Source organism: Hipposideros armiger, unplaced genomic scaffold (genome assembly GCF_001890085.2).
Source record: "Hipposideros armiger isolate ML-2016 unplaced genomic scaffold, ASM189008v1 scaffold_8, whole genome shotgun sequence".
Lineage (NCBI taxonomy): Eukaryota > Metazoa > Chordata > Mammalia > Chiroptera > Hipposideridae > Hipposideros > Hipposideros armiger.
The window spans coordinates 4,374,013-4,400,568 of NW_017731358.1; the positions used below are offsets into that span (position 1 = coordinate 4,374,013).

At 47.5% G+C, this 26,556-nt stretch overlaps 1 protein-coding gene across 1 annotated transcript in view; it reads left to right on the top strand.

The window, feature by feature from the left end:
* The window catches only part of LOC109387170 (solute carrier family 12 member 8-like), a 63,520-nt gene extending 49,865 nt beyond the window's left edge, over positions 1 to 13,655 (top strand). The window contains exon 6 of the mRNA XM_019650903.1: positions 13,579 to 13,655. Coding sequence (XP_019506448.1) covers positions 13,579 to 13,655 — 77 coding nt within the window. The remainder of the gene's footprint in view (positions 1 to 13,578) is intronic.
* Positions 13,656 to 26,556: the final 12,901 nt, after the last annotated feature.

A 26,556-nucleotide genomic window follows, 5' to 3' on the forward strand; every position in this document is an offset into this window, starting at 1 on the left:
TACACAGGGCACCTAGGGGGCTTCCAGGGGAGCTTTTCACGCAGCCTGAAAGTCAGGAAAGGTCTTTCAGAGGAGGTTCTCTCTGAGGTGAGTATTAAGGGAGTACAGGATTTAGTCAGAGGAAGAAGAGAAGGAACATATCTAGCAGTGAGGGCAGCTTCCCAAGAGCCTGCTGTGCTTGGGAAAATGAGAGAGCCCTGGGTGTAAGGAGCAGGCAGAGCCAGCTCACAGAAGGCGTTGTCTGCCACACTGAGGGGCTTCTGCTTTATCTTGGGGCCAGTGGGAAGTGTGACATCAGTCAGTTTTACATTTAAAAAAAATTGCTCTGCCCACAGTATGAAAAATCAATGCCTTGAGATAGGGATGAAGAATGGAGGCGGGAAACTTATTTGAGAGGCTATTATGGTAATCCAGGAAAGCAATGATGATACAGTGCCTCTGGGCAAGATGGAGCAGATTAAAGAGAGGCGAAGATGGCAGGATGGGATGCAGAGATGAGACATGGCTGACACAAGGCTGGCTGGTAAGTGGCATCATGCACTGGGATCAGGGAGAAATATGGCAGCAGGAACAGATGTAGGGGAGAGGGTGAGGTTAACATAAGAGTTTGAGCAAGAACCAAGTGCAGATGGCTGGTAGGCAGCTAAACATGATGGGTCAGAAGTGTGATCAGGTCTGGAGATAAAGCCATCAGCAGTGTGGGAGCAGGTGAAGAGGTGCGATGGGCTGAAGTGATTGGGGGCGAGCGTGCCGATTTGATAGCCAACAGAGCCATGTTTAATAAGATGGAATTTAATTCACTAGAAAAGGCATTTTTCACCATTCTGTATTAGACAAAACAAAAAAACCTCTCTGATAAAATTCCAGTTAAAGATTAATTTTCTTAACCCAAGAATACACCCCAGAATCTCTCCAGGTGACTGCTGTTCTATTCAGGACATAATGAACATAACAGATGTTTGGGCGGCTCCTCTGGAACGCACAATCGGTTTGCACTTGTGGGTACTAAGGACGAGGCTTGGGGTCTTCCTGGAATGCATGGTGCCTGGCGTGTACTAGGCATTCAGTAAATGTTTGTGCAGGAGTGAACACACTGAGTGAAAGATGGCGATGCCAGACTGCAGCCTCTTCTGCCCCAGCAAGTGACAATGGCTCATCTGCAGATGTTCCCACCCCAGAACATCTGCTTGGGTCTCCCCTTCCCTGGGGTCCTGTTCTCCTCCTGAGGTGAGGACAGCAGCCCAGCTACCACTGGGACTCTGTGCAATCATCCCCCTAGCCGGGTGTCTTCCTGAGCCTTCCTCGCGGGCTCCTTTCCCCCTGTGGCGGGAGGGCATCTCTGTGTGGCTTTGCTGGGAACGGCTTTCCAGGCCGCAGTGGGCAAGGCCTGCCTCAGAAGGCCTTGCAGTGCCCAGGATGGCCTCTGTGTGGAGTTGTGATTCTGGCTGTTTGTTTTTTGGCCTCTCAGGGATGGGGAGCCTTGTCCCAGAGCAGTTCGCTCAGCCTTTCCTCCCTGCCCAAGGAGGTGCTAGGAGGAAACACAGACTCCTTTGTGCGGAATGGTTTGTGGTGTTCTGGCCTTTGTATTTTAAGTGTGGGGTGATTGAGTAGGTGGTGCTGTATAGCAGGGCTTTCACACAGAGCATCTCGAGTGACCCTCACAAATGACCCTGTAAAGGAGACCGGGCAAGGTTGTTGTCTCCCTCTCACAGATGCAGAAATGGTGACCAAGAGATGTGAAATAATTTCCAGGACCCAGGCATCAGTACCCAGGCCCTGTGTCTTCTCGGAACAGCTGATGAGCACTTTCAAGCAGAGCCCCAGCCCCTCATCTCAGCCCCTGTCCTTGGGGCTTCCGACCCTGCCTGCTTCTTGGAGGCACCGAGAGAATCCAGGCCCCACCCAGACCAAGCTAGTCAGCACCGTGGGACGGGGCCTGCTGGTCTGTATGTTCAGGCGCTCCAGGTGATTCAGCTGTTCAGCCAGGGTTGAGATCCCCTGCTTGGCCTCCTGCTCACTTAGGCCCCTGCTCCAGCCTCTAACTCAGGCTCATCAGAGTAAGAACCAAACGTGGCAACACCAAGCGCCTCACTGCTCCGGCTGGCAGAGTCCTGCAGACAAGACCCACAAGCTCACAGCACTGGCAGTGAGCTCAGGGCCGGGACTGGAGCTCTGCAGTTAGCTTCTGAACGTGAGGGAGGACTGGTCCTCCTGTCTGCATTTCTCACTTCACCAGCACGGCAGAACCTGCTTATTTGTGTGTATGGGTGTGCACGGAGAAACAGTCATGAGTACCAACTCTGTGTCGGGCCCTTTACCTATATCGTTCTATCTTATCCTTGAGATAATGCAGGATGTGGGTGAGATGATTATTCCCATTTTACAGACAAGGAAGTTGAAGCCCCAAGAGCTTATGTAACGTTCCTGAGGTGACACAGGAAGTGGCTCAGCCAAAATGTGAATCCATAGCTCTTGACTCCAAAGCGCTGCTTCTTGGTGCTTCCAGGTCCACCCTGGCTCTGGCATGCCCTTGGAGGAAGGTGGTGGAGGACAGCTCCACCACCGAGATACCTTCACTGCTCCCTTTCACCTTCAGATCAAGAGGGTCTGAGAACCGGCTGGCCTCTGCTGGGCCCTCTCATGCCTGGTCAAACTAGATGGCTCAGAGCTTGAAGGGGAAGCAGGAGACGAGGTGGAAGACTGTGAGGCAAAGAGGCAGAACCAGGTACTGCGTGTCTACAATATGGCTCCCAAATGCCACGAGGAATCGTGGCAGTGGACACGCGCAGCTGGCTGGAACCAAATTCAAGTCCCAAGATGGGCAGGGCAGGGTGTCAGTCAGGACAGGGTTGCTCCCTGTGCAGCCTGATGCTCGCCTTTGGGTCCTCAGGTACCATCCCTCTCTCTGTAGAGTAGAGGGGTGACCTGGGCCCCTGTTAGGGACCCTGCTGATGGAAGCCAGGCTGCTCAGGCCTCAGCCCTCCACATTGTTCGCCTCAGGCAGCCTGACCCTAGCATGTGTGAAAACTTCTGCCACTTTCTGAGGTGATTGCTTAGAAAGTTGTGCTAATTCAGAAATGTACAGGGACTGCAGGACCCCTGGTGGGGACAGCAGACCACCCACTGGGATTTGTGGCCACAGTAAAAGGGATGCAAAGTAGCAAGTAGCATTTCAAGACTCAGCTCTTTCAGACCTCCTCCTATCTTCTTTTTCTTTCTCCCTGTCCCTTTCTGGATCCTATTTTTTCCCTCCCTGTTTTCTGGCTTTCTCCCCTGACCATCTCCTTCCCTTTTCCCCACTACCTCTATCCATGACTGAATCCTTGAAATGAACTATTGTATGGGGGTGCTGGCCCAGTCTGGAGTCCTTATTACTGCCCTAACCCCTCTTTATAAAACAGATTTTGCCAGTATGGGTACAAGTTACTTACCATCTAGTTAAAGATTTGTTCCATTGTAGACTGTTAGTGAACAGACGTTTAGAGGATCCAGAAGTGGGCAGTGATGATTTAGTGAAAAGTTTAGTGAAAAGTTTATTCATTCACTAGATCAGAGTTCAACATAGGCCACCATGGCCAGCCTGCCAGCTGGCTGTGACAAGACATGTTCTTGGGACCTGAAACTGGACCCTAGCCTGGAAGCCCTTGCTTCTGCTGAGGGAGAGATGGAACTCAGGAGATGGGGCTGGGGCTGGGTGATCTACCGCCCGTTCCCTTAGATCCTCCGTTGGCTTTGGTTGTCATGACATTATGTCGGGGACCCTGGTGTGACCAGTGCTGGCATTGCATGGAGGTGGTTTCACTGGAGACTCCAGAGAAGCCCAAGGTGCCAGGGTTGCTCTCCCAGTGGCCTGGCACACAGAAGTGCTACTGGAGACAGAGATATATGTCAGTCACCTTTGTGTCCCCGGCTCCAGCACAGGACTTGATATCTGCAGGTGCTCGATATGTTTGTTGAGTGAAGAATGAATCAAATGGGTTGAAGGAAGTACAGGGGAAAGGCTCTGGAATGTAACTGGAAGTGTGGAAAGCCCGAGCCCCTTCATCTCTTATCTCAGTCGCCTGGGAGACGCATACTCCCTAGGCCTCCCTTCAGAGAGGCGCCGACCTTCCTGTTTTGGCAGCGGTGCTCAGGTATTCTGTCTGCACAGGCTGCAACTGGCAGGAGAAACCACAATGCCTGCGTGGAGGGCCCAGCCCAGGGCGGGGTCAGGTTGCAAGTTCAATCAAACTGTCTTGGGAAGGAGGAAGGAAGGAAGGGTTGCAGCCGAGAAGAAACGGGCTTTGAAAGTTTTCCTCCTGGGTTTTTCGTTTGCAAGGAGTGGAGATGCTTAGGGAGGCAGTAAAAACCGGACAAAAGTGTATGGATGAAATCGCTGGTAAAATCCGAGTGCAGGGCTTACCTGCAGCAGGTCAGCAAAGTTGGTTTTGTCTGGGAATGCCTGCAAACTGGAAGAACGCCACTGCCTCTGGCAATCGCCTCTGTAGTCCTTAGAACCTTTTTTTTTATTTTTTTGAGCAAAGCACATGTGCTTCATATTATGCATATCCACTGAGCGTGTGTGTCCAGATGGCTGGGACAGGAGTCTCCTGACCCGTTCTTTCCAACTGTGCAGTTTTGCGAGGAAGACCATGGGGATCTGGCAATGCTGCTCAGAAATTCCCACAGGGCCGCTGGAACCTGGCCAGGGATTCACTGATGTGAAACACAAATGGACAAACGCACAACAGATGAGCCAAACAGCAAAGCCAACCTGACCTTGAACACAGTCTTCCTTTGCTCCTGAGCCACGTACCAAGAAAGGCAACATTAGGGGTTTGGGAATATGGATTCCTATTTGTTAAAAAAAAAGAAACTTTTTGTTCCTCATCTGGCTTTTCCAGTTGTAGCAATAGGACTGCATGACCTCATGTTTGACCAATGGCCAATGCATTCAACTGTCTGGTGGAATAATATATTGATTGGGCACCTGCCAATTGTCTGCAGTAGGAACCAGCTTAGGCTTGTATTTTAAAAAGTGATAGCATTGTTACACTCCCTACCTAGACATGGGATGGAAGCCCAAACAGGTCAGTGCTAGCACTCAAGTCGGTTTTGGATGATGGGTTGTGTTTTCAGAATACTCACTGCCCCCGTGATCTCCTTTTCCTCTGCACTAATTATATGGTATTTAAAGGAAAAACCAACATGCACTTAGAACCCCAGAACTTAGGAATGTTGAATCTGGGTGATCTGCCTGATTCTGTGGGTGAGGAAATTTAGGCACAGAGAGGTTGAGTAGCCCTTGGTGGGTCACACAGAGCCACAGTTACAACCCACTCCTCCCAACTCCCAATCCAGTGCTGTTGGCCCTGTGCCCCAAGGTGGCCCTGAGTCTAGCGTGACTTCCTGTGTTTACAGTGAGTCGTTGCTCACACAACTATGTTGACTGTACTTTGTGGAGGCCCATTGTGAGGCTGGTTGATGAAGGAGACAGCTACACTGTTTGACAGCCAACCTGCAAGCTAAGTTAGCCACATTTAGGGAACGATGTCTCAATCCTGAGTGTGAAAATCCTTAAACAAGTGGTTACAAATGCCACTTCCCTCATCCAAACTCGCATTTGCAAGCAGTGGCTGATGGAAAGGTGATGATGGTTGTGGAATACCAGGAGGCCATGAGGAGAAGGGCTGACCACAACAAGGTCTGGCACTCATGGACCGTTTGATGGAAATAACTTCTTTTGTAGAAAGGTAGTTGCCATGCATAGTAAGACAGTTGCTTATTTTTAATAGTAATAATAATAACTTTTATCAAGCACTTAGTATATGTTAGGCATTGTTTTATGTGCTTTATGTGTATTAATGTATTTACTCTTTACAATAACTGCTAGGTACTAGGATTATTTCCATTTTACAAATGGGGAAACTGAGGTTGTTAGAGGTAGGTTCCTTGCCTAATGTTGAATCATTGGTAGAGGTGAGACTCAAACCTGGATAGTCAAGCTCTCGAGCCCAGTCTCTTAACCACTACACTGTATGCCTCTTGAGAATCGAATGACCTTAGATTTAGGCCTTAAGCTTGAGATGGAGAACTTCTGGTCCTTGATGTAATTCAATCTAGCTTCCACATCAGTTTTTAAGACGAGGTATAATTTATGCCTGAAATTGTAAAAATGCAAAGGAAATTCTTAAAGTCTTTATGGAAAATATACCCAAATCTCATAAAATGGAGATATGTATTACTTCATAAAGATAAACAACTATCTTTTTCTCTGTAAAACGAAGTGCAGCACTTGGCAGAGAAAAAAAACATGGTAGGACGTATTTACTCCTAAACAGGAAAGAAAAATGTGTTCCCAACATTTACATTAGAATTAGTTTCTTAAATTATTTTATTGTAAAACATATCTTACATATGGAAGAGTATATAAAACATATGTACTGTTTAAAGAATAGCAAAATGTCACGTAGGCACCCAGGTTAAGAAATAGAAGATTGCTGATCCCTGTAGGCACTCCCTATTGCTGTCCCCAAGTACGTTTCTCTCCTTCCCCACCAGAAGTAATCATTATCTGACTTTTGATTATTCAGGCCACTGCCTTTCTCAGGGTTGTAATCTGCATCAGGTACTAGATGTCTGGAGGAATGCTTTGGGAGAGAGAACTGCTTTGCATTTCTACATCTCAGCTTCTCATTGCCTATCTCAGGTCCTCAGGAGTAGGTCACAACAGAACAATTCCATGGGGTGAAGCTTCAGGCTAAGGAGGGGAGAGCAACAACTTCAAATTTCAGTTCATGGCCAAGATGAGCCAAGTGCAGATAAGACTCTGAGATAGGCTCATTGCAGTGTTCTGACCTCAGCTTAAAAACTAGGTGGGGTGGCTTCAGGGACCTTGGTGATACAGCCTTCATCACGTCCTTAGTCACATTGCTTCAGTCTGGGTGGTCACCCTCTACTCCTGTGCACAGCTGTCATCCCAGGATCTCCATTCATCCTCCTTTATCTCTCATCTCTGTTGGATCTCCTGTTTCTGAATCTCATGTCATCTGATCTGCTCTTTTTGTTTTTTAAAATGAAGGTCATTTTCTAGTAACTTCTTGATAAAGAACACATGGGCAATAAATTGTTCAAGACTTTTTATGTCTGAAAATTTTTATTTTAATGCTCACACTTGGTTGATAGTTTGGCTGAGTATCAAATCCTAGGTTGAAAACTATTTTCTCTTAGACCTCTGATTACTTGTCTCCTTGCTTCTAGTATTGCTAATGAGTAGTTAAAGCCATTCTGATTCATAATCTTTATATGTAATTGTAAATTAGTAGAAAGTTACTTTTGTCCCCAGTTTTCTGAGATTTCAAAATGATATGCTATTATGAAGGTCTTTTTATATTTTGCTAGGCACTTGATGGGCCCTTTCTGTTCTGGTAATTTATACCTTTCAGTTCTAGGAAATCTTGATTTATTTCAATTGATTTTTTCCCCTTAACTTTCTGTTCTTTCATTCTGGTACTTCTATTATTTGGATATTGCATTTTCTAATTATTTCTTACCTATCTGTGTCTTCACTTTTTGAGAGATCCCCTCAGCTCAATTTACCATTCCTTCTATCAACTTCCTCATTTTGCTATAAAGTTTTTAATAATTAGACCTTTTTTAATTTTCTGAATGTTTCATTTTATTGTTTAATAACATCCTATTTTTTACTTCATGGATGCAATCGTTTCTCATAGCTCTCAGAGGATTTATTGATATATATATTTGTTGTTGTTTGTTTGTTTGGTTTATCTGAGCCATCCTGCCACCTGTTGGCAGCTCAGTGTCAGCTCAGCTCGGGCCGGGAATTGAACCGGCAACCCTGTTGCTCAGAGCTCACAATCTTGAGTGAGCTCTTAACCAACTAAGCCACTCGGCCAGCCCTTTTGATATATTTTTAAAGTTTCCTTTTCTCTGCATAATTTATCCTTCTCCTATGCAGTCTTTTTCTTTTTGTTTGGGTCTTTATCATCCATGCTGAGGAATTTATCAGGTATCTGGTAATTCTTGGCTTTCTGCTCATGATTAAGAATAGGGGATACGGCTGGCCGAGTGGCTCAGTTGGTTAAGAGCTTGCTCAAGAGTTTGAGCTCTGAGCAATAGCGGTTCGATGCCTGGCCTGAGCTGAGCTGCTGCTGAGCTGCCAACAGGTGGCAGGATGGCTCAGCTATAAAAAAAAAAAATAGGGGATAAAAAGGTGATTGAAAGTACTGAGCTCACACTTAGGTCTTGTTAGTTTTGAGATGGGTGAGACAGTTGGGGTGGACTTGTTATTGGTGACCCGCTCCTATGTTTATACTTTTAAGTACTTCTTGAATTGTTTCACTTTCTCCAGAGAGGTGTCTTCCAATCTGCTTGAAGGATGAGTCTGTCCACCCTTGTTGTAGCAGCTGAGTTAGAGAAACGGATAGGGGAGGGTGTGTCTCTGCTTTCAGTATTCAGTAAACATTGACTCAATTTCCCTCAGCTGGGCCTGGCACTCCCAGTCAAGCCCTTGGTTTACCCTCTCCAAAGAATAAACCTCCATACATCTGCTGGTTAGGGAGTACCAGGCACCTGTACCTGGTAGCATGAGTGACTTCTCAGAGTTTCCATCTTGGTCTTTCTTGTTTTAACCCACCACCACTCAGTCCCACATCTAGACACCTGGTACTGCCTGTTCTGAGACCTTTGAAAGTTTTGTGGGGTAAATCAGTTTGGTTTTCAGCTTTCCCCTCTGCTTACTTGAGATTCCGTTTTCTCAGGTCTGATCTCAGTACCACTGAACCATTTGCTTTTAGCTTCTAAAATTTTGTTGCTTTTTACCCCATTCTTATGGATTTATAGCCTTAAAAAAAACCCTCTTTATTGTATACTAGTGCAATTTGGGGAGGTTGGGGACAAAATTAAGTGTATGTATTCAGTCTGCCATCTTACCCCAGAGGTCTGGTGTTAATATTTTATATGACAAACCAACCATGTTTAATCTTTTTTTTAATTAGAGAATTTTATTTACTCCCCCCAATACAAATTAGCATTTTTCATCTATAAAGGAATATTAGCAAAACTTTTTGTGAGAGATCTTATCTCTTGCTCTGGCAACCTCTGATGTTCTGTATTCAGAAGTGTAATCACTGTGTGGATTATACTTCTGTTTTGGGGGACCACTTGTGAAAACATGAGTGATAAAACCTGAAAACTTTATACAGAAGGTTTCTGAATTTTTTTTGAAGTTGTTTGTGAAGATATTGTAGAAGAGATATGAAGAGAGTATTTTCTCTTGGTGGATTGCTGCAATATGATTTGTGACCCAATGTCACAATAAATATTTGAGAATACATGTTATCTCCAGTAGGTGTGACCTTATGGGTTGATACTTCATCTTAGCATTCAGAAACTGTGAATTAGCATTGTGAAAACCCTCCCAAGTGACTGTAAGAGCTTCCCTTCCCCATTTTTGAGAGTTTGCAGGCTATAGAGAAACAAGTTTTAGGTAGTTCTCTGGGGAAAACAGTGACTTCATGCTTGAAATGTGTAGGTATAGTACCAAGGAAAAGGTTTAAGTTGTCTAAAGAGGATTCTATAATGGGCATCAGGGCTCACTAGGATTGAAAATAAGCAGATAAATGGTCTATGTAGAAATGAAACCTTAGGTTGAAATGGGAAAATGCATTTATTTCTGAAAAGAATTTTTTCACTGTGTATTTTATTTTATTTATTATTATTTTAAAAAGATTTTTATTGGGGAATTGGGGGATGGGAACAGCGCTGGGGAATTGGGGGAAGGGGAGCAGACAAGTTGCTGTCCTTTTGTTCTTCAGTCTAGTTGTGGAGGACGTTGCTTCACTGGCTCAAGTTGGCACCATCATTGCGCTCTTCCTGGAGAGGCAGATCAGTCGCCGGCTTCTGGACGGCCGCTCACTGTGGCTGCTGGCCACTCATGCTGGCTGCTGGCTACTCACAGTAGCTTATCGCAACCCACTGCAGCAGGGGCTGCAGCCTAGCCGTCGCCGGCGATTCATAGCAGCCCAGCTCCAGGTTGAGCATCTTAGCTGTAGAGGGCAGTGTCACTGGCCCTCATATGTAGGATCCGAACCAGGGCCCTCTGGCGTCCCAAGCCAGCTCTAAACCAATGCGCCACTTGGCCGGCCCTCACTGTGTATTTTAAAGTTTTGTCTTTTGTTCTTTCCCTGACTCCTTCATTTCTACCTTGCTTTTCCTTTGCCCCTTTGTCTCTTTATCTCTCTCTTATTGTCCCCATCCCACCTTTATTTCCCTCTCTCCCTCTCTAATCAATTAAGGAAAAAACTTCCCGAGTGCCACTATGTGCAGACCCAACGCTAGAAGTTTAAGATACACACAAGAATAAGGCACAGTCTCTCCCCTAACCAAATAATCACCATATGTTGGTTAAGTGTTATAAATAAAAATATGTAAATTTGCTGGTGGAGGATAATGGAAGGACCTTGGGGTGTTAGAGAGATCTTCAAGGAGAAGGTGATATGTGAGTGGACCTTGGAGGTTGCACAGGAGCTCACCTGGTGCTAAACTAAGAAGGATTATCCCAAGGAAAGGGAACAGTGGATGTGAAGATGCAGAGATGAGAACGTGCATGGAAAATTATAGAAAGTGCAGGTAGTTAGGTGTGTTGGAGCTTAGAGTGCTGGGCAGGGTGAGGGAAAGGGGGCTAGAAGGAATAAAGCTCTTTCAGGTTCTAAGAAGAGCCCTGTCCTGAGGTGATCATGGTTTAATATGAAGAGACAGAGGGGAGCTCAGGAAACTCTTAGCAGGCTGATTTTGAGAAATGGATCATTAGCTTCTCTTGAGATCATAGCTGTAGCTGACACCTGCTGTCCCTGCTGCCTTCTCTAAGGGTCTCCTCCTTCATCCTCACCAAGAGGGAGACTTGGTTGGTCAAGGTCTCATGAGAAATTGCTTGAACAGTGGACTTTCTCAGGACCAGCCTCTGTGCGGTCACCTTTAGCTCAGCCTCCCATCTCTGGTTCAGAGATTGTGTCCAGGAAATCAGGGTCATAAAGTACAAGGAGATCTTGGGGCAGAAATAAATTTCATGGCCCATATTTTCAAAAGACGTAAGCATGGCAGATATCAAAGGTTTCCTGGACTGCCCAGCACAGAGAGGCCAGGTTTCACCCTGTCCAGCACAAGCCATGCCAGGAGGAGCTAGCCAATTTGAAAACTATTGCTTAAAAGCAGAAATTAATTTGATCACCGTTCTGGAGGCTAGAAGTCCAACATCAAGGTTCTGGCTGATTCGGTTCCTGGTAAGGGATCACTCCCTGGCTTACAGATGGTCACCTTCTCACTATGTCGTCACATGGCCTTTCCTCTGTGTGTGNCAGATGGTCACCTTCTCACTATGTCGTCACATGGCCTTTCCTCTGTGTGTGGGGGGGGGAGGGGGGAGTTGGGAATGGGGGGAGGAGAGATAAAGATAGAGATAGCTAGATGATAGATAGATAGAACTTGCCAGTGTGTACTAGCTCTCTGGTGTCTTCTTATATTGGACCAGGACCACACCCTTATGACCTCACTTAAGCTTAATTACGTCCCTAGAGGCCCCATTTCCAAATATAGCCACACTAGGGTTTAGGGATTCAACATATGAATTTGGGGGATGGAGTGAGGATATAAACATTTAGTCCATAACAGATAGTATATACTAACTTACAATTCTAATTTATGTTTTTATTAAGAACAGCATGTTAAATTGTAAAATATGAATTATTAAAAGCTATTGCCTTATAGTCTTTTTTCTTTTTTTTTTTTTTTACATAGTTGAGCTCACACAGTATATAGTATTTTTAAAGTTAAAATTAATGTAGCAACATTGAGAAGTCCCAGATGGGATGTAATATAAACATAGGCTCAATAACACGTCTTATCTTGAAGATTTTCTTAGTCTTTCTAGTTAGAAAAGCAAACAGATAAACAAAACAACCAGGAATAACTGTACAACTCAACATGAGTTTTAAAGATGCAGAAATCACAAAGGCTGAGCAAGGTTGCTAGGTTTCTCTTTTTAGTGGGGTCGTGGCCGACTCAGATTCTCTCTTGGGAAACCCTGCTTGGGGTTAGCGTTGGTGCAGACACAGAGGGCGTAAAGGTAGGGGTAGCCATTCAGCAGTAGCTGCCATTGTCTGGGAAGACAAAACACAGCCTGGACTGGCAGGGAGCCGTGGGGCAGAGATGAAGACCAGATGCAACTTGGGAAACAACTTTGTGATCTCATTCTCTTAACTTGTTTCTAAACACCTCTTTATTTTTCCTATCCACTCCCTCCCCACCTCACCTCCCACCCCATCTGCACCTCGCCACCAGCAGGAATACACACACCCTCCTTCCACGCAAGCAAACAAGATCCATTTTAACCAATGAGACCCTTGATGGCTTTTTCTCCTGTTAGTTTATGATTCAAAATAATAAACAAAGATCCTGTCATAAATATTTGTCTTATTCCACACCACTGACTATGTGAGTGGATATACACATAAACCCACACAGGGTCATACGCACTGCTGACCTGGCCACCTGAGATACCCTGTAGAAAGTGCCCAGCACAGTGGGCCTGGCATGTGAACCCAAACACTTCACTTCCTCCCATGTATCTTGGCCAGCTCCAGCCATGATTTAGGGACTAAAAGCCTTCTCACTCCAAACTCAACTAATCTGCATGGTTTCTAGCATGCTTTGTATTTTTAGCCTTTTTCACACATCCCCACTCCCCTTGGATGGCAGACTCCCTAATCACAGAACTGCAGCTCACCCACTGACACCCACTGTGGGAGCTGACTACTGAGGTCCCTACCTGCCCCCAGGCCTGGATTATCGCTTTCTGTGGCCGTCATTTGCATGTGAAAATAATGTCTGCCTCACAAGACTGTAGCCCAAACAACAGCCTCTTTCACCTTGAGCACAAGGTCTAGAAATGTGAAGGGAAAAATTTCCCGGTTTCTCTAAGAATTTGTGTCACTTTTCTGAAAAATTGGAAATATTGAGTTACAAAGGGTTTTGTTTTGTTTTCAACAGCAAGCCTAATGTTTAAGACAAGTGGCTCATAACTGTTACCCAACTCTTCATACTTTCAAACTTATTTCTGGTAGGCCATCAGATTTTGGTTAAATGTGTATATGTGAGCTGGTGTGTTAGAAATCTCGCAGTGCTCTTGTCAGATGTTCTTTGTCAAATGGCCCAGATACAATGAACACTTTTTGAAACACTGAGTATATTTCTGCTAGTAAGTAGAGACGAAAAAAAAGTGAAACCATTTAGTAAGAAGAAAGGTGTAGGTCAATTCATGCTGCTACAGATTTCTTGAATTTAAGATGGGAAGTCAGCATAATCGTGACCAAGGAAGGTAACAATAATTGTTTCCTGAGTGCTCTCTGTGTGCCAGGCGCAGTGCTGAGCATTTTACATCTTGCTGCACCCTCACACCTATGGGATGCTTGTGGGTTATTGTCCCATTAAGATGACAAAACTGAGGTTCAGAGGGTCTGTCTTGCCTGAGGCTGCACGAGTAAGCAATGGAGCCAGAATTTAAACCCTTGCCTCTGACCTTAGGATCCATGTACTACCTAACCTTCAAGCTCACACTGCTGCTAGCCATTGGGGCTGCTGTGCTACTGACTGAATTGTGAAACAAGCATTTAGGGTGTGGTATTTAAAGTACATTTTTGGGAAGTCGCTAAATCATAAAGTGAAAGGAGACTCTAGTCAGTGTTTTGCTTTGGGAGACATGAAGCCAGGGTCCTCTTAGCCACTGCCTGTGGAACTCAGGGCCAGGACCCTAACATCTGTGGGTCTCTGTAGCCTCGTAATAAAACTTGATTTTAGATTCGTTATCTGTTAGGAGTCAGTGGGCTGTGGTCCCTTCTCCACCTCACCCCTCATCCGCTGGAGTGCAGAGCAGAGGACTCTGCCAGTGATTGGGGTGGGGGGCACTTTTACCTCCCGTTTCCTCACCTGTAAGACAAATAGACTTCTTCCAACTCCAGGGCTGGTTCTTCCAGTCCCAGGCATCTGACACCTTGGGGCAGAACTTTGTGTCACACCACCTGCTGACTCCTTGTGCTTCTCTGTGCCTGCCGGCATGGGAAACATGCCCTAAGTGGGAAAGTGTGAGAATGTGCTACCAGGTAGAGGAGAATCTCAGTTTGGGCCATCCTTTGATGTCTCTGAAAATAACAAAACAAAGCATCAGAAATAGCAGGAGTGCTGCTGGGAGCTAAGACAGTTGGATAGGTAGTTTGGGAAAGTCCTCTCTACGCTAGGTTCTGAGGGCACGCAGAGCTGAGTAGGAAATACGGAGGTCATTCTTTTAGGCTGTAAGTGCCTCAAGGACAGGAATCACATTTTACTGACTTTTTATTCTGCATCTTAGAAAGTACCTGGTGCTTGGCTGGCACACAGTTACACTTTGCTGAGTGACTGGGAAAGGAATCAGAGTAGACCAGGCTCCAGTCAGGCAGATGGACACAGTCCTAGAAAATACAACTCAGAGCAGCTGGGAAAATGGATATGAGCTGTAGGACAATGAAGCCAATCAAACAGATTGCTGGAGCACAATCTGTAAAGAAGTGGACGGACTGGTGGGGTGGAAAGAACACCTGTGGATGGGCTGGCGTACTGTCCACACATCTCTTCCAGCCTCCTTTTCTGTCTTCCACCCACGCACCCTTTCAGTAGTTATGGAAGCCTGCTGAGTGGGTGGGTGGAGCTAGGCTTGAGGATTCAGTGGAAAATAAAACAGACATGGCCCCTGTCCTCATGCAACATGGAGAGGATTGGGGAAGATCATTGTTAATGACAGTAGTATGTGCTTTTTCATCAGTGCTACCAGATCACAGGCTCCTTACTAGCTGTATGACTGTAGGCAAGTCACTGAAATCCCCTGAGTTTGCTCATCTGTTAAATGGAAATAAATACCTCCCTAGAGGGATATTTTCAAGGATTAGAAATAATATTATGTGTCAACAGTGGCTATTTTTTCTTGAGTTTGTGTGTGTGCGTGTGTGTGTGTGTGTGTGTGTGGGGGGGTGTTCTCTTTCTCTGCCCACCCACAGCTGCTCTCCAGAAAATAATACTTACTGAATCTTGTAGAGAATAACTTTTCAGTTGTATTATTTGGACGAAGATTTCTCCTGTTAAGCTTTTTCCTGCTCCTCCTACGCTGGCAGAAACCAAAATGCTAGATTTCTTAAGGTATAACACCTTAAAATCCCCATTGCAAGAAATCATTAAAAACATTCAAAAGTAATGAATTCAAATAGTAAATCCGTAATTACTGTCCAAATGAACACTATGTTAAACTTAAACATGCCAAATGTGATCATTATAAGAGCAGGTATGTATGGCACATTCTTAAGTTCCTAAAGTCATAAAGAGACTTTAGTTGTGGCCTAAAACAAACTAATAAGAGCTACCAGACAAACCCTGTATGTTTCTACTTTTTCTCCAATTTCTATTTGGAGTAAGAGGAAAAGTGTTTTTGGCTTTCTCATGTGGCAGTGACTCAGGTGGAAGCCACTTTTCAGAGCACTGTCCCCTCACAATTACTCCCCAATCCCTGGTTCCTATTCTGTGAACAAATTTGCTCATATGGCATTGGGGGGAAGCACTGGAAGACTGGGTGCCCATTCTGGCCCTGTTGCTTTCTCACTCTGTGACCTTGAGCAAATGAACTGTCTGTGCTTCAGTTTCCTCATCTGGAAAATAGAGAATAATGACACTTGCCTCACAGATTGTTTTCAGATTATATGAGGTAATAAACCTTGTTTCCTCAATTCTAAGACACTATCAATTTTAAGACACACCCAATTTTCAGGTGGAAAAAACCATTACATTGATTGTAAGAGCCAAGTTTCAGGATATCAAAATGTAAAAAAAAAAAAGCAAAAAAAAACCCCAACGACTCAAATTGAGGAAATACAATAAATAAGAGTGCTTTGCCGTTGGGGGTTCTTTTGATTGTGGACATTCTCTGTGGTGGGGAAGCTGCGATCTGTGCCCAGATTTCCCTGTTACTCCCCTCTGCCGAGCAGTCTGAAAAGGGGCTGGCTTTTTAGCTTTTCTCTTGTTGCCCCTCTACCCTCCAGTCAGGTGCCAAGCCCAGTGTGGATCCGTTTGGGTACACTGTGATTTCCTTTTTGTGTGGAAATTCCACCTTGTGGAAAATCAGAAAATACTTAAGTAATCTCTTCTGGACCAAGCAGTCACTCCCCTTCCATGGGTTTCTTTTACACCTGACCTAGTGCCTGCCCAACCATTTTCATGTCACTGCACAGCCAGCAAATGATAATATTTGTATCGTGCTCCAGGGCAAAGGGAGGAACAGTGGAGCAGGAGGCCAAAATCTTCACCATCTGGAACCCGTTCAGGGCATTCCAGTGTGGCCCACCTCCTCCAGGGAGTTTCTACAAAAAAAGAAAGAAGAAGAAATCCCTGGGAATGTTCACTGGTTTTTGCTGGAGAATTTTACGGCCATTTAGTTTTTCAAAGCATTTTTACAATAAAAGTCTGATCTCTGGTGTCTTGATCAAAATACCCTCCTATGGGTACCATAAACAAACAAATTCTGATACCCGTTTGTATGTCAGAGCCACTAGGAAAACTTGTTACACACACACACACACACACACACACACACACACACACACAGGTACATATATACTATATGTACTATATATACTATATGTGCCTCTGTGTGTGTGTGTGTGTGTGTGTGTGTGTGTGTGTGTGTGTGTGTGTGTTCCTTAATAGCCTGAAGTTCTCCAGGTGATTCTTTTTTTTTTTTTTTTTTTTAAGATTTTTATTGGGGAATTGGGGAAGGGGGGAAGAGCCAAGTTGTTGTCCTTCAGTCTTAGTTGTAGAGGGCGCAGCTGGCTCAGCTCCAAGTCCAGTCGCCATCTGGCCGCCCATTGGCAGGCCGCGACCACTCAGCTCAAGGTGCTGTGTTCAATCTTAATTGCAGGGGCGGGGGGGAGGGGTGCAGCCCACCATCCCATGTGGGAGTTGAACAGGTACCTGTTATTAGGAGCACGTGCTCTCACCAGCTGAACCATCCTGCCACCTGTTGGCAGCTCAGCGGCAGCTCAGCTCAGGCACAGCTCACTGGCCCATGTGGGAATCGAACCAGTGACCCTGTTGCTCAGAGCTTGTGCTCTTAACCAACTGAGCCACTCAGCCAGCCCTCCAGGTGATTCTTTATGTGCCACCAGATCTAGGTACCACTGCCTTAAAGGCCTTTGGAGGGTTTCACCTGGCACTGGCACTACATATATATATATATATGGTTATCCTGTGTTATTCATTTACTTGTTGGCCCTGTACATGTAGCCTTCCTGATGCACAGTGGTCCCACCCGTGCACATATGCCTAGTCTTGCCCCCGGTGCGTGAGGAGGACATTGCAATGAGGAGGGAGTCTGCTGATCTGCGGGGCCAGAAGCTCAGCCTCCCAGACTTGCCATTTCCTACCAGCACAGTGTCCCTCAAAGTTTGGTCTAGGGACTGCCTGCCTCAGAGTCACCTAGAAGCTCATTAGAAAAACAGTCTGAATCAGACTCTCAAATCTTGCATTTTAAACAGCATACTGGTCATTCTTATGCAGATTCATGTTTGGGAAATGCTGCATATGGGTGACTTAATAATCCCATTGATCTGTAAAGGGTTAATTTCAAGTTGAGCATAGACATTGTCACTTCTCGTCAAATGCAGACCTTTTACTGCATAGTAACCATCCAGACGCACAGCTAGCCCCTTCAAGTAACCAACCTTGCTTCTAGTACCACTTATTGGGGTGGCAACTTACAGAAGAGTATTTAGGTCCAAAATTTCTATCAGTGAAGCCAGTGGTGTTACAATTAAAACCTTGGTATGATGGCTTGAATACACATAAGATTCAACACATCCCACCCTTGTCTACTTTAATCTGGCATTTGGAGTGTTCTTGCTTTGGCCATTATGGGTCTCTCAATCAGAATGGAACTTCTAGGATAAGTAGTTTTTAATTTAGGATTCATGAGCCCCTGAAATTGCATGAAAAAATTTATGTGAATAAATATATTTTTCTAGGAAAGGGTCCAGAACTATTGCCAGACTCTCAAAGGCATGTTTGACCCTGAAGGGGAAAAGATTAAGGATTCGAGCAGAGGAATGTTTAAAGATTAGAATGGTGAAGAATTGTAAACAACATCTCATGCCCTGGTTAGGACTTCTGAACTTGGGCAAACCAAGCCAAAAGTAAATTGTGATCTCCAGCATTCCCCAAAACTTACCTGGTTTCTGTCCTCTTTTCTTCCCGCCTCATCTTCTCTTCCTTTAGTTTTGCCCCTCTTTCTCTGTGTTTCTTCCCCAACCTTTTTCTCTCTGTTTTCAACTCTGCCTCCATCTCGCCGTCTTGCCATCTGTCCTTGTTTTCCACCCCCTCTCTTGTCCCCTCCCTTACTGACCTAAATAGGACACAAAGCCCGCTCTTCTATTTGCTCTACCTACGGGATAACATTTTATGTTGGTGGTTCTTCTTTTTAAAATTAAATGAGTAGGACATTTAGTATCTCTCTGAGAGAGGAAGAAAAGAATACCTTGGGCACCCGGAATTCCGGGCTTTTTGGATTTGGCCCCTGATGGAAGGTGTTCTGTGGGCAATGGTCCTTGTTCCTGCCTGGCTAACGGAGGGTTAGGAGCGGGCAGCCTCAGGCCTTCCTCTGGTTCTGAGTTTGACTCTGATGAAGAAAGAGTAGTGACTGAGCAAAATCCCCGGCCTTCAACTCCAAGGCTTTTGCATCATCTCCACTGAGTTATTTCCACTTGCTGGCTTTGGCTGTGGAAAGCAGAGAAAGGAACCATTAGACTGAGGAGGCCGTGGGGACCTGGTCAAGGCTGCAGAGGGAAGGGAGAGCCAACCCTGCCCAGCTCTACCCCTGTGTCCGCCCCAGCTTTGTGAGCAGGAGAAGGCATGGCCCCCAGACTCCCTGGACAGTGTTCTGGGGATGGATGCCTAAAGCATGAAATCACCAGCTTGGGAGGGCCCTTCATACTGCTGGGCTTGGCCTGCCTCAGCCCCGAGCAGCTGGGAGTTCTGAGGAAGTGGAGGGTGATACCCTGAGGGGGTAGGCCAACATATCCCGCCTGTGCCCCCAGCTCTTCACCCTGCCAGTGGGCCTTGTGCTTCTGTCACTGCAGATGGAAGGCGTCCTCTGGCTGTGGGGACTGAGCAGATGCTCTCCGTTTGGCTGTGAAAGGGCAAATGATGGCATTTACTGGCTCAGACATTTTGAGATACCTGCTGGGTTGAGAGGCATTACAGTGGGTCTGTGAGGGACACAAAGTCAGGGAGACATGCCCTCAAGGCCCTCACATATGGGTGGGAAATGAGGCAACCATCTATGGACATAGAAAACCAGACAGAGGGCCAGCCGAGTGGCGCGATGGTTAAGAACTCGCTTGGGATGCCAGAGGGCCCCGGTTCGGATCCCACATATGAGGGCCAGTGACACTGCCCTCTACAGCTAAGATGCTGAACAACAGCTCAACCTGGAGCTGGGTTGCCATGAGTCGCCGGCAACGGCGTAGGCTGCAGCCCCTGTGGCAGTGGGTTGCCATGGGCTACCGTATGTAGCCAGCAGCCAGCGTGAGCGGCCAGCAGCCGCAGTGAGCGGCCGTCCAGAAGCCGGCGACTGATCTGCCTCGCCAGAAAAGAGCGCAATGATGGTGCCAACTTGGGCCAGTGAAGCAACGTCCTCCACAACTAGACTGAAGAACAAAACGACAGCAACTTGTCTGTTCCCCTTTCCCCAATTCCCCAGCACTGTTCCCATCCCCCCAATTTCCCAATAAAAATCTTAAAAAAAAAAAAAAAAAAAGAAAACCAGACAGACATCTCAGGCTGGCCGTGGGGGTTACAGAGAGGACCCCCTGCAGGCCGGGCAGACTATATGACCTGAGGAGCCTGTGGATGCCGGTTGAAGGGGAGTGTGGAGTGTGCCAGGGAGCAGTTGGTAGGAGAGTGCTGCCTCCTGGGGACTGGCAGTAGATGAAGCCCCACATCATACATTTGAAAGTTCTAGAATGAGGGCCACTGTGGGCCTCCCCTTTCTTTTCTCCCCTTTACCCTCACTCCAGAGCCCAGATCAGGCCCGTGCTGGCGGTTCCTGAGCCTGTGACAGAGGCTTCTCACCATCCAGCTTCTCTGTTACTCCAGTCCCACACTTGAATGCTCACTGGGGACCGGGCCCTGAAAGGTCACTTTCAAGGATGTGTTCTGAAGACAGAGTGAGCCCTTTCCCCACAGGCTTAGCCCAGCCCCAGCACATAGGCAGCCACAGCCCAGGCCTGCACGAGGCAGCGGGGAGGCCCCTGGTACATCTCCCTTGGGATTGCATTTGCCAGTGTTCTTCTGGGCCCTGCAGAGAGTGGACAAGTGGCTGTAACTGCTGGCCCGATTTGAAAGATTACATCATGGCTTTGGAGTCAGACCTCTGTTCAAATTCCAGCTGAGCTATAACTTGTTGCATGGCCTTGGTCAAGTTAATTAGCCTTTCTGACTGCGGTTGTTGTTTCTGTAAAAATGTCTACCTTGCTGGGTTGTCAAAGCATGAAATAGGATAATATATGTAAGGGGCCTGGTGTCATAGCTGGCACAATGTGGATGCTCAATAAATTATCATTATCGTTGTTTATCCTGGCAGAAAAGTCCCTGGAGACCCCTGGGTTATATACTCCAAGACAGTGCTTCTCAAGCTTCAAGATCTGGGGATCTTGTTACAATGAAGATTCCAGATCTTCAGGTTGGGGGGACAAGGGAGGGAGAGGAGAGAGGTGAGATTCTCATTTCTAATGAGCTCTCAGGTGATGCTGAAGCTTTCAATCCAAGACCATACTTTGCATAAGAAGGTAGGTCAACCAAGTCCAGCCTCGAGGAGTGTCCTTCCTTTCTTCTCTTTGCTCTCCTGTCTACACTCCTGAGTGGGTCTGTCATCAGAACACTTCCCCAGCTCTCCTGAACAATACTCAGGACAACAGGTATAAGTTGGGACCGTCCCAGGCGGGATATATGGTTCCCCCTACCCTTTGAGCACTCCCAGTGATTGTATCCACCGGAGATGAGGAGGGGATCCTGGGGGAGGAGGGAACTCATCCCTTGCCTTGAGGAGCTCCTAGTCTGATGGGGAGTCGGTATAACCACGCCTCACTCTCCATGAGCACTCTGCAAAAAGGCAAGCAGAGGCTTTCAAAGGGCCACCAAGGCTGAGGAGCCCGCCGAAAAGCAGAACACTGGAACAAACCATGTCCTTGCTGGGGCTCCAGCAGCCCGGCAAGATGGCGGGTGCCTCATCCTGCTAACGCCTCTCAGAGCCAGAGACTGTGGTGCTGAGAGCAGCACACCCCTCCAGCTGCCCCCTGAAAGGAGGTGGGGGCAGAGCCGGAAGCTGTAAGGTCAGCATGCTGTTGCACTAACTCAGGGCAGCCCAGGCTAAAGGTCTGTTCACTCAAGGCCAGCTCTCATTCAGTGGGACCTGTGTTAAATTTTGCTCCCAGGCCTGGGGTCCCAGTGACCATGAGGGTTTTAAAAATGGGAACGTGTGCCAAAAGCCAGACGGGGACAACAGTGCCTTGACTTGTTGAAGTTTTCATTGGCAGCAGGGCATGGTTAAGAGTGAGCAGCTAGTCTGTGCTTCTTGATAACTCTACTTCAAATCCCCCCATCCCCACCCCTCACCCCTGGATAAAACCCCCATAGGTTCTAGACACCCACAAAAGAAACCATGGTTTCAGCCTAGACTGCTGAGAACACAGTGCTCTGCCCAAATCTGCCACAGAGGAATTGCGGTCAGATGGTTACTGCTTGGCCCCACGAGCCATGCAGCAGCCCAGAGCTGGGGCTTCCTCGCTTCTGCTTCTGCCTGAGGAGGCGGCATGCTTTGGCTGCTCGTTGGAGTCCACATCTAGGAGTAGTCGGTACCTGTGGCTTTGCCCTCACTTGTGGATCAGCTTTGGCCAGGAAGCTCCCTTTATTCTCTATTTCCACATCTGCAAAGCAGAGAGGAGCCCAGGCTGGAGAGCAGGGGACACTTTGGAAAGAGATGTTTTGCTAATTTTTTTTTTAATCGTAGTAAAATACATATAACATAAAATTGCCATTTTAACCATTTTTAAGTGTACGATTCAGTGGCATTAATTATATTCACTGTGTTGTGCAACCATAATGATTATCTGCTTTTAAAACATTTTCATCACCCCAAAGAGAAACTGTCTCTATTAAGCAATACCTCTCCATCCTGACTCCCAGGAACCGCTATTCTATTTTCCGTCGCTATGAATTTGCCCATGCCAGGTATTTTATGTAAGTGAAATCAAGCAATATTTGTCCTTATATGTTTTCTTTCACTTAACGTAGTGTTTTGAGGTTCAGCTACGTTGTAGCATATAGGGACGCTTCGTTCCTTTTTACGGCTGAGGAGTATTTCGTTGTATGGATAGACCACATTGTATTCATTAATCAGTTGATGGACACTTAGGTTGTTTCCATTGTTTATCATTAATAATGTTTTATACTTTTTGCATGCCCCCTGGGCCTGGGCATGGAAACACACCAGGAAATAAGACAACACAGTTCCTGCCCCCACGTAGCCAGTAGTGACAACAAAGAGATGAGTGCCATCACAGGACCTGTGGGGACCCATAGGACATGTTGGATGGGGGCTTAGCCACATTGGGTTCTGGTCTCGCTTGACCACCTGCTAACTGTGTTGTGTGGGCTTCTCCGTTTCCAGGTCTCATCCTTCCCCTCTGTAAAATGGATGTGAGGCCGAAGGCCCCTGTGGTGCTCACATTCTATGGTCCTATGATACCGAATCTTCTTTGATGGGATTCTAAGAGAGCATCTGCTCCATTTCTTGTTTAGGTAGGGCTTTGGGGGGTGGGGTGGGGGAGAGCTGCCCCTTGGCTGCGGAACTGGGGGGGGTCTAGGAGTTTGAGTCTTTTCAGCATGATACTTGGCAGGAGGCTAGTCTGCTTGCATAACCGTGGCTGTTGATGGTGACTGCCTCCTGCATGGGGCCTCTTGACTACCCACCCCATTCCTAGCTGCCTGGAGAGGGTGTCCAGGCAATAGTGGGGCAGGGGGCTGACCCACAGGTCAGAACTCTTGACCACCACTGGAGGCTAGAGCTGTGCAGGGGCACCTGATTTAGGGGATCACCAGTTGGGTTAAGATTATTTTGGGTGTTGGGGGTCTGTTGTTTAAGCAGAGTGGGAATTAGGAAACCAGAGGCAGGGGCGGCCAGAAGGAATCGGTAAGTGGTGGCTGGGAGGAACCCACAGCCAGGGTGGAGACTTCCTGTCAAAACAGCCATTTATCCTGGCGGGAGCTGCATTCCTTTCCCCCAGGAGATAAGAAGGCCAGATTTTCCTTTCTCAGGGCTCCTTTGAGCTGAAAGCTGCACCGGGCAGGCCAGTGGGGGCTCTGCAGGCTGGGGCAGGGCAGGGCCTCTATGATTGCCTCAGTAGGGCCCCAGCCTGACCAGCTCAGCTGCTGGCACCCTTCCCACATGCCCTGCATCCTTAGGTAAGCACTGACCTCAGCAGTGGCCGCCAAGGGTGGAATCCAGCCTCCTGTCTGTGCTTCAGTTGTCTTACCTGAAAAACGCACCGACCTCATCGGGCTGTTGTAAGCTACTATACGTAAAGCGCTTGGAGCAGTGCCCGGCACAAACCCTTGCTCAGCGTATGTGGCCGTCATTATTATCCCAAGATACTTCTTGGTTTGAGAGACCCGAGTTCCTTAACATTCTAGAGCATTTGACAGTTGTTTCCTCTGTAGACCTCTCCAGACAAAAATCTCCCATCTCAACTTGCTGACCCCAAGGCCATTATAGGAAAAGGTTCATTAAGCATTTAAAATAGAGCCCATGTCAGCAGATGGAAAGATTTCTTGGATATTAGAAATCATTGTTTATCAGGAAAAGGTTCATCCTCCCTTTTACAAGTGAGGAATCCATTGCTCAGAAGGAACCACAGGACTGCCTGTCCTCAATTATAGGGGTTGGCAGGAACCTGTCTTATTACTGGAAGCTTTCAGCCACCCCTCCCAAGGGGGCTGCCCTGACATCATCCCAGCCAGGGCCCTTCATCCCCTGAGTTGCCCAGCACTGGGGGGCTTTTTTGGCTGTTCCTGTCCCAGAGGGTGGAGGCCTTCCCCAGGGGCCTGCAGGCTCCAGCCTGCTCCTCCCTGCGCCCTCTGCGCAGGCCCAGCCCCACTTCTGACTTCCCTTCTGGCCGCTGCAGGAATACCCAGCTCTCCCGCTGTGTATTTTCTCTCTGGGTGGGGGCCTGGGAGCTGGAAACCCTGTTCACCTCCTTTCCCCACCCTGCCTTTGGAGGGCCAGACTCACTAGGGCGGAAGCCAGAGAGGGGACTGTGGTCTGGGGAAGGCTCCCAGCTCACTGCCCAGAATTCCTTTGGGGAAGGAAAGCTGTGCTGTAGGCTGGTGGCCTGGGGGGCCTCTTCCTATGTCCCCTTCCATCTTTCCAGCCCATGATCAATACAGTCCAAATCAATACAGCCCAGGTCAGTTCCATTTTAAAATATTTTTGTGGAGCATCTATAGTGGACCCAGTTCCATGGGAAAGACCAGCAAATGGGGATTTGGTACTGTGTAGACTCCAACTGGACGCTAAGCTAGGGTTACTGTTCCATGTTCAGTCCCCTGTGCCTTTTGAGCAGCTGGCTTCCATCTCTGTGCACCCGTTTCCTCAGTTGTTAAAATTGGCCAATGACTTAGACCGTGAAGTTTTCATTATCTGCACTAATAGAGGGCACCCATGACACTGAAATAATGGGAGGCATTATGCCATTACTTCGAATTCATAATTGCTTTGATTCATTAACATATTAAACTGTGGTAGGGAGCTTGTCTCGCAGTTTGGGACCGCCCATTGTATCAATAGCCACAGAGAAAGGGAAGGGGCGTCAGGGAGGTAGGGGGCCGTGCTGGCGTGCTCTGGAAGCTCGTTTGGGATTTTACATCTGCCACTGAAAATCAGTGGTGTATTTGGATGATGTGTTTTGAGTCTTGAGGATAAGCTTCTGGATGGCAACTTCCAGAATGAGAAGAGTTCTGAAAAATTGTCCAGTACCCTGCTATTGGGAGTGTGGGCTACATCATCAAGGTGCTCATCAGGAATGCAGAATCTCAGGCCTATCCCAGACTGAGAGTCAGAATACGTGCTTCAAAGGGGACGGGGCTCACCTACAGTCTCACTGAAGGCGAGTTGGGGAGAACCAGGGTATGGACCCAGGTGTCCTGACTTGGTCCTGTCACCGTTTTTCCCTGAGGTCTTCAGGGCCCTTGTTCTCTGCCCCAGGGAGGAAGAGAATAGCTGGAATTCCCCCAAATCCCTGCCCTTTGGGCTCAGTTTGACTGAATGCATCGTTCCTTCCTATAACCTGTGGCTGCCTCATTCACTGCAGCTCCCAGGTGTGAACGCCAAAGTCCAGAGGAGGAAAAACGCCGCTGACCAGCCCCAGTGGCCAGAGGCATGCTGGGTTTAACTGCCCATCTTTGTCTACCTGAGGTCATCTGGGGTCAGGCAGCATCTGAAAGAGAGAGTGTGGGACGGCTGTCTGGGTAGGAGCTCTGGGAGGGACTTAGTGGCAGGATGGGGCCCTGGACATGCCTTTTCTTCCCGTTTCCACTGACCTCTCTATGTCAGGCTGTTATTCAGACTCATTGCCCCTTCCCCCAAGTTGCAGTTCTCTGTCCTCATGAGATGATGTCTCTAGAATGGTCAAGGTAGTATGGGACTCTGGCCAGGCCATCCTGAACTCCTGTCCGGCTCCACCATGGAGGAGGACTTAAGCAGGAGCCTTGTCATACAGCCTAATGCTTGGCCCTTGGAAAAGGCACCCCACTGTGTTTCCCTTAGGGCACACCCTACTGCACTTCCTCCTCCTTTGGGGCTGCTCAGCTCATGCTTGGTGGCCTTCTCTTGCCCTGCCAGTGCCCCTCCCTTCATCCGACCCTAGGCACTGTTTGGGGGTGTATGTCCCTTCCCAGAACCTCAGCCTCTCCTTTCCTTTTCCTTGTGGAGTTGCTCTTCCTGTGATCGCCCAGGCCCAGACTGCCCTCTGGGTCTGGGCCGTGGGCCCCTCCCTGCCTTCCTCTCTCCCGGGCCCTTCCTCCACTCTTTCTATTCCTGGTTGGACCAGCCTCTCCCATTGTCCATTCCCAGGAAAGGGCTGTTTTGCTGGTCAAAGGGTTGGGGACTGGAGCCAAGAAGAAAGCCAGTGCCGGAAGCCACCCCCAACCCCCACCCTGCTGGGAGCCTACAGCTCACAGCGGGGTGGTGGGGCCCAAGTGCCAAGGTCATTTTTAGAAATCTCACTTTCTAAGTTAGACAGTGGTTGCAATCTGACATCCATATGAGGGAGCTGATGACTTCCCGAATGCCTGTTCTAATTTCAGCAGACCCCAGAAGCCGGGGTGGCAAGAGTAGGGGAGCCCCAGGTACCATAAAGAGCTACCTATCAGTGACCTTAC